Raw genomic sequence first — 8,639 nt, forward strand, 5'->3', positions numbered from 1 at the left:
TATAGTGTCATCAAGGGAAGAAGGTGGTTTTGCGGTGTTACCTTTGCTTGCCTCAATATCAGGGGTCTCTGATTGCCACCTGGTATATCCTCCTGCTTTGTGGGATAATGTCCTAGAAACTGAGCATCAGCAGGGGTTGTCCTTATGCACTTACCTCACAGCTCGACCTCTTCATTTTGTTTCCAGATGTCACCGCCACTCACAGTGTCCATGAGGCGAAGATGAAAAATGACCAACAGGCACCTGATAACTCCTTGTCAGCAGTTCCACCAGGGTGTATTAATCTGTCAGGAGCTGGCATTTCATCCAGGAGTACCAGGGGTCTGTGTATGTTTGTGTATTCGTTGTACTGTCCTGCTTGGTTTCCATATCCCTGCATAGTGTCCTGCAGGGAAGAAGGTGGTTTTGTTGTATTATCTTACTTGAACTTAGTTTGAGGGTTCTCGGATCGCTACCTGGTATATCCTCTTGCTTCATGAGATGAGTTCCTAGAAACCGGGCATCAGAGGGATATACTGTGGGGGTGACATAATGCACTTACCTCACAGCTCAACTTTTTCATTTGGATTCCAGATTCTACTGTCATTCACGATATCCAGGAGGAGGAGATGGAAAATGGTCAAATCCCTCCTAATGGCCTCCTGTCAAATTCTGATTCACCAGAGCTTATAAATATGACAGGACATCGTATGCCACCCGATGCATTGGGTTCTTTCTCTTACGACTTCACAAGTCTCAGCAAAGATGAGCTGATTTACAAACCTGATATTAATGAATTTGCTGTAGGCACCAAAAACTACAGTGTCTCTGCAGGTGACCCACCAGTCACAGCAATGTCTTCAGTGGAAACTGTGTCAAATACACCACAAATATCTCCTGCCATGGCAAAGAAAATTAATGATGATATAAAATATCAATTAATGAAAGAAGTTCGAAGGTTTGGGCAAAGTAAGTAATGCAAGAATGTCTTATCAGTGAAAGCGTGAGAAGTCTCTCATTCTATGATTTAGAACAGAAGTCAGCTGCCTCTTGAGCTCATTGTTTGGCTGAATTGGATCTGTATATAATTTAGCATGGCTTCAATTAATTTTCACTGGAAATTGCTAATATGTCTGCTTAAGTGTTTTGTTTTCACAATAGTTTCCTTAGTAATATACAGATGTTGCGATTTAAGCATTCAAAACGCAAACACTATGTAACATTTTAGCCCATGAAAAATGTATACTGTGGTAGTGGATGCACTAAGATTGAGGTATATTTCATTTTCGTAATTGTACAAGTACTAATTTTTAAAATATCTTCAGATTATGAAAGAATTTTCATTTTGCTTGGAGAGGTACAAGGATCTATGAAGGTCAAGAGACAATTTGTTGAATTTACCATCAAGGAAGCAGCAAGGTGAGTGCAAAAAGACCTCTGCTATTGTTTTAAGCACTTGTGCCCAATTTGGGACAGGGGCAGGAACAAATCATGCTTTGTTCCTCCTAATCTCTGGCTCTCAATCATAGTTCATGCTATTTCCACAGGCATTTAGGTTGATATTATCTTATTCTAACACTTTCTTCCAATGCCAGGGAGCCTTCCAAATTTATCAAAATCTGGTAGTGTGCGTGGACCCTCAGTTGACTCACTTTGTATTTTTCTAGTTTGTATCTTTCCATGAGGATGCATTTTCTATTTGCATGTAGATGGTAAACTCTATTTTGTATCCACTCTACCTCTTACATCTCATAGATCCTGTAGATATCATCTGGTGAATGGAATTCCTCTTTAATTTCAGGTTTAAAAAAGTTGTCTTAATTCAGCAACTCGAGAAGGTGCTTAAAGAGATAGATTCCCACTGCCAACTCAGAAAAGTTAAGCACATGAGAAAAAAGTAATTGTGTTAGTGCAAAGACCAAGGAGAAACAAGGACATATGCTGTAGGATGGAACAGGTTATTGCTGAAACTCCCTATAATTCTGAAGTAAAGTGATTTCCCTTCCAAAAGCTACAAAAAAGGGAGCTGTTTAAGTTTAATAAATCTCTGTTAGTAAAAGCTGCACTTTTCTTGTTTGTTGGTTTCTTCTTCCACCTGAGGAGCTATATGAGTTAATAACTCACCAAGGTATTTAGTATTACAGTTCTGGTTTCTGCAGCAGCTCACATTGCTATAACTGGTATTTATAACTGCCTTCTTTCACTACCTATTTTTCATTCCCTTTGCCCTGAGATAGCATGTCAGCCTGTCATGGTGCTTGGCCTGGCAGGATGACTCAAACCTTCATTATTGAACATTCTGGACCATTCGATATCCTGCCTGGATTGGGTTGCTGTAATTTTCCATTAAATGTAATCAAAAAACATGGGAGGGGCAGGGAACGGTGGCACATTCCTGTAATCTCAACAGTTTGGGAGACCGAGGCAGGCGAATCACGAGGTCAGGAGTTCAGGACCAGCCTGACCAGCATGGTGAAACCCTGTCTCTACTAAAAATACAAAAAAGTAGCCAGGCATGGTGGCCTGTGGTTGTAATCCCAGCTACTCAGGAGGCTGAGGCAGAAGGATTGCTTGAACCTGGGAGGTGGAGGTTGCAGTGAGCTGAGATCACGCCACTGCACTCCAGCCTGGGTGGCACAGTGAGACTCCATCTCAAAACAAACAAACAAAGAAAAAAAAACCGGGAGGTCTAAGAAGCTCTCTAGACATATCAGACATACTCTCTTTTAGCCCCTGATGTAGTGCAATTAATCCCCCTTTCATCATCAAGTTCATCACCCCCAATCAGTAGATGACCCCCTCCTTTGACTCTAGGTGGAAATTGATGAAGAGACCAAAATGGCCAGCTGACAGTATCTATCTGTTCTCAATGGAATTAACTGTTATGTCCCTTGGCGAAAGCATTTCTTCCTTTGAAACTAAGACTTCTAGTTCAGCAGAGCCTAAAGTCAGAAAGATAAGAAGCATTTTTGCTAGTCGACCACTGGGGTGAAAAGTGAGTAGAGACACTCCCAATTTTACTTCTTGATTCTAGGACCCATGAATCCTGACTATGGGAGAGAAAGCAAACTATGTTGGATGCAGATAAACAGGAAACACTGCTTCCTGAAAGTAATTCCTCAGACCTGCAAGGTATTGCCACCTAGCTACCACTATAACTTGAGTTCCACAAGGCCATTCCACTGTTCTGTTGATCCAGTCACTTTAAGATAATGGGGGGCACTTTGGGAGGCTGATGTGGAGTTCCAGACAAGGTGGGAAAAACACTACCATCTCTTAAAAAAATGATGGGGGATAGGGGCATGTACATAATAAGACCAGTGAATTTCTATGAGCATGGGCCCATTGCTGCACTTTTTATTTTCTGTGAAGCGAGTGCCTTTTTTCGAGGTGATGCTGTGTGGAATACCATGATGGTAAATAAGGCATTTTTCTAAATGCACAAATGTTGCTTTTCTCAGAGTACTGTGGGTGGGAAGGAAGATCCATAATCAGAATAAGTGTCTATTTGAGTAAGAACACAGCCCTGCCCCTTCCATAGTGGAAGTGGTCCAATGTAATTATCTGCCATCTGGTAGCTGTCTGATCACTCTGCAGGCAGGTGTCATATGAGAGGCTCAGTGTTGCTCTGTGTTTCTGGCAGATTGTACACTCAGCAATGACTGTGGTGCAGCTAAAACCAAGTTCTTGTCACACGACCAGGAAAGATTAGGTTCGCAGACACATTGAAGGGTGAGGAGCAGAATTTATTGGTTGAAAAGGAAAAATAGGAAGGAAAAAATATCTCTCAGCAAAGTGGGAGGGAGTCCTGCTAACAGGCCTCCATCTCACAGATTGATTCTGGGCCACCACACAGGAACCGAAGAGACCAGGCTCCCCACCACCACCCCTGCACTAGGTGCAAACTTCCTGTGGCTCCACATCCTTCCCCCAGTACACGTGTCACCATTATTAAGAAAGAATCAGTTGGAAAAGGGCAAGCAAACAGTGGCGATTCTCCCTGTGGATCGTGGGTTACATTTGGGTCCAGCAGTCTGGTTTTTCAACCTTCAGGCCGTTTTAGGCTTGAAGGCAGGTTTCACCAGGAATCCTTGACTGTCTCATGTCTCTATCAACTGTAGCCAGGTTGGCCTTGGTGAATGGAAGTCCATGCTACTGAAGCATAATCTCTATCCCTGTCACCTTGGCCACTTTGTGAGCCCATGAGGTTATGACACAAATGTTGGGGAAAGAGGCTGATTAATATCTAGATAATAAGTACCTTATCCTTCAAATTATTAAAATTCTGCTCTGCTGAGGTTACCCTTTACTGAGAACTCTCATGAGACCCAGATATCTCATAGGCCTGGCCATCTCTCCTCCACACAGGAGCACTGCTCAACGTTCTTCCCTCTGGGAGGATTTCCCTTCACCACTGTCCTTCAGGACTACACAGCTGTCCACTTCTGGCTTTTGTGGTAGGCAGGCATTATAGACGGACTGAATATTTGTGTCCTCTGAGAATTCATACGATGAAACCCTGACTCCCAGTGGGATGATATTTGGAGGTGGAGCCTTTGGAAGGTAATTAGGTTTAGATGTAGTCACGATGTTTGGGTCCCTATGATGAGATTAGTGCCCTTATAATTACAGAAAAGGGAACTTGTTCTTCCATGCCTCTTCAACATTTGAGGATACAGCAAAGTGGCTGACTGCAAGTTAGGAAGAGGATGCTCACCAGAATTTGAGCATGCTGGCACCCTGTTCTTGGACTTCTAGCCTCCAGAACCATGAGAAAGAAATGTCGTGATGAAGTCACCCAGTCTGTGGTATTCTGTGATAGCAGCTCGAACTGAGACAGCTGTAGTCTGATTCCCCAGATTCCCATCTCCTGTATACTCAATCAAGCATTAATCCAAATACTACTGTGGTGGGATTTTGGTAGATAATTAAAGTCTCAAGTCAGTTGACCTTGAGACATGGAGGTGGTGTGGGTGGGCCAGACCTGGCAGGGGAATCGTTGAAAAGCAGAGCATTTTTCTTACCAAGGAGCAGAAGAGGTAAGAGAGTCAAAGCACAAGAAGGATGTGACACAGTAGGCCCGCTTTCAGGATAATACCGTGCTCCTGAAAAGGTATATAGGGTGGCAATAGGTGTTTAGAGCAGTCCCTGGATGACAGCCAGCGAAAACATGGGAGCCACTTTCCTACCACCTCAAGGAACTAGATCTAAATGGGCAGTAAACTGAATAAGTTTAGAAATGGATTATTCTGCAGTCTCCACGTCAGCACCCAGTTGGCCTGACATTTTGAGTTGGCCTTGGGAGACACCCAGCAGAGAGGCCAGTTGAGCCTTCCCGGTCTTGATCTGCAGAGCTGTGGGTAATAAATGTGTGTTGTTTTAGGCTGCCCAATTTGGGGTAATTTGTTATGTGGCAATAGAAAACTAATACAGGTGCTGCCAGCCCATTATAAAGAAAAAATAGTAAGTAAGCCAGGCCTAGAGATTTTTTTATTGTTTGTTTTTGAGACAACTCTGTTCATAAGGAACCCCCCTTGGAGCCATAAGTGTGGGTTCAAAGAGCTTTTTCTTGTACTAGACCAAACTCAGAAGTAGCAGATTTTCCAGTCATTAGCAGATAAGTCATAGAAGCACACCCCAATGAGGTACATATTACCACCATCACAAACTAAGGAGGCCCACTATTTCTTGCATCCCCTTTGAGTGACAGGAAGGGTGAGATGTACCAAGTTGCTGTTCACCTGATAAGTACTATGTTGACATGCCTCTGAGCACTTGACCACTAAATATTTCACTGAGTTTAAAGGCCCCTGATTTTTTGTACGAATTGATACTTAGGTTGTCATGTCAGTATGTTACCAGTGTGTCTAGAGTAGTTGCTGGGTCCTGCCCAATCAGCATAATGTCATCAATGCAAAGTAATGATGTCACATGGTTGGAAGAAAAGGAGATCAAAATCCCTAAGGACTAGTTTGGGTCATAAGTTTATGATGCAGGATACTTTCTTGACCCCTTTACAGGACTCGTGACAGGGGTGCCCAGCCACTTTGGCACCAGCAGGAGCAAACACCTTTTCCTAGGGCCCGCCTCACCGCACCCCTCATGGGAGGGAGCACATAGGCAAGTGAGTGTGGGAACTGGCCAGCTGCTTTGGCACTGGCAGGAGCAAACTCCGTCCAGGCTCTGTGGCAGCATCCAGATAGGAGTGCCTGCAACCCCAGGGCCCCAGAGTGCATGTTGCAATGCTCTCTTAGCTCCACTATCCACAGACAGCAGTGTGTTATCAGCTCAGTGGTACCTTTGCCTCATTGTGTGGGGTGGCTGCCCTCTGTCAGCAAGGGCAAAGGGCCACTGCGACAGCCTTTTTGGGTACCCGCACGTCGTGGGTACCAAATTCTTGTCTGGTGCCCAAGACGAATGAGGCCACACAGATGAATTGAAGGATGGTGAGTGCAGAGAATTTTATTGTGCAATGAAAGCAGCTCTCAGCAGAGAGGGGAGCTGGAAAGCGTATGGGAAGGGCAGGTCGCTCTCCCCTGAAGTCAAGTCACCTCTCCGCCTCACTTCTCCGAAGTCAAGTTGCTTCTCCTGGACGTACAGCCGTCGTCTCTGAAGTGAAGTCAACTCTCCCTGATGTCCAGCTACTTCTCCTCTCTACTGGCTGAATGTGGAGTCTTTATAGGCACGGGATGGGGAGCAGGGCAGGCTGTAGGTAGTTTTGGAAAAGGCAACATTCGATTGGTAAAAAGACATTATTCAGAAAGAACAATTGACAGAGAGTGGCCAAACTGGGATAGAAGTTCTCACTCCAGGTTCTTCGGCTTGAAGATGGGGTTTCACCAAAGAACCACCTTTGTCTGCCTAGAGTTTCTCTGCCTCCTGCCTCTATCACTTAGAGAGCTAATATAAGACTGAGATAGGAAGGAAAAGGGGTTTTGCTGGTCTTGCCAGATGAAAGCAAACAGTTCCTCATGATCTTTAAAAAACACATATAAAGAAAAAGGCATTCACATGATCACACACACACATAGATATATGTGTGTATATATGCAAATATAATGTCAAATACCTATCTAATTTTAAACATATCTCTGTCTACATAAAAGGGAGTTGTTATGTAGAATTGGTCTGATACAGTATGTTTACATGACTATTCCGTCTCTATAAGCCTCTTAGGCTCTTATCTCACGTATAATACTGAATAAGGGGCAAACATTTCTGGACTTGCCAAACCATATTTTGTGCTAGAAGAATAGAGTGGAAGCACCCAGTGAGGGTGTGTTTGCCGAAATACTGCCCTCAGTAAGCAGAGAGGCTCTCACCCCAAATATTTGAGGGTCCTGGATCCGGGCAAGGAGCAGCCCTGTGCAGCAGGCAGGCTGGATATTTGGCTCCTTAAACTCTGTTCCAACTCTAGCTGCCTATGACCTGGGATGGGTCTTTTCCTTCTTGGGGCCTCATTTGTATCTCTGGAAAAGGACAATCCTGGGATAACTGATCTCTGATGTTCCTTGCCGCCTTGACAGTCCTGTCTGGGTAGATTGCTTTTCCTGGCCACAAGAGTGGTGTGTTTCCGTTATTCCTGTATTCTAAAGACTTTTGAAAGCCACTTTGTTGGAATACCAATCATTTCCCATCAGGAGCTTAAAACAATCCTCAGAGACTCGTTATGATGTTTCCTTCATTCAACAAATGTTCCTTCAGGGTTTTCTAGTGCTGGTTCTTTCCTAGACATTGGGGAGATGATGGTGAAAAATTCACATGGTTGGCATTTCACCATCTTACGCATCAGGGTGCCTCTGGTTGCAATGAGCAGAGAATCTGCCTGCCTGTGGGAGTGGCCCAGGGCATCACACAGTGAGAAGTCTGGAGGGAAGCAAGCAGGGTAGGGCCAGGACTTGGTTCAGATGAATGAGGCAAAATTTTGAGGGAAAACAAGGCACTTGGTAATGAAGATGAATTGTAGTTTGCCATAATCTTTTTTTTCTTTTCTGAGACAGAGTCTAGCTCTGTTGCCCAGACTGGAATGCAGTCATGTGATCTCTGCTCACTGCAACCTCCACCTCCCAGGTTCAAGCCATTCTGCTGCCTCAGCCTCCTGAGTAGCTGGAACTACAGGTGTGCACCACCACACCCAGCTAATTTTTCTATTTTTAATAAAGATGGGCTTTCACCATGCTGGCCAAGCTGGTCTCGAACTCCTGACCTCAGGTGATCCACCCGCCTTGGACGCCAAAAGTTCTGGGATTACAGGCCTGTGCCACTGCATCCGGCCCATAATTTTTTAAATATCAAAATTAATACAAAACTTCCACAATGAGCAAAATATCGAAATTTAAAATAAAGGCAAGATTTGTCGTTGCACCTGCAGAGCCCTGAGCGTCATGCACGTGGAGGAGACTTGTGGGTGCCACAGGCCTCTGATTTAAAAACGTCTCACTTGCAATTTTCTGTGTGACCACTGCTTCCTTCTGAGGGAAGCTGGCAATTGTTCCCTTTCTATGCTCATGCAATCCATAGTGCCACAGGGTGGAAAAAAGAAATAGTTTGATTTAATTACGAATATCTCTGTGCAATTTTTGAAAATATTCTAAAGAACACTCAAGCACGTCATGCAAATTTTATTCATTAAAATATTTGACTTTTCAGAAATGGAATTT

At 44.1% G+C, this 8,639-nt stretch overlaps 1 protein-coding gene across 2 annotated transcripts; it reads left to right on the forward strand.

The window, feature by feature from the left end:
- The first annotated feature begins 192 nt into the window (after window positions 1–192).
- LOC108524342 (sarcoma antigen 1-like) lies at window positions 193–3,070 on the forward strand. 2 transcript variants are annotated; one of them, XM_017865395.1, is made up of 4 exons: window positions 193–327; window positions 574–948; window positions 1,305–1,398; window positions 3,014–3,070. In XM_017865395.1, exons 1-4 carry the CDS (start codon window positions 222–224, stop codon window positions 3,027–3,029), a joined length of 591 nt encoding a protein of 196 aa, XP_017720884.1. In that variant the 5' UTR covers window positions 193–221; the 3' UTR covers window positions 3,030–3,070. The 2 variants fall into 2 exon arrangements, with proteins under 2 accessions (XP_017720884.1, XP_017720881.1); XM_017865392.1 differs by lacking the exon at window positions 3,014–3,070 and adding an exon at window positions 1,781–2,043 and having other exon boundaries at window positions 193–321.
- The last annotated feature ends 5,569 nt before the right edge of the window (window positions 3,071–8,639 follow it).

Source organism: Rhinopithecus bieti, unplaced genomic scaffold (assembly GCF_001698545.2).
Source record: "Rhinopithecus bieti isolate Rb0 unplaced genomic scaffold, ASM169854v2 scaffold_83251, whole genome shotgun sequence".
Taxonomy (NCBI): Eukaryota; Metazoa; Chordata; class Mammalia; order Primates; family Cercopithecidae; genus Rhinopithecus; species Rhinopithecus bieti.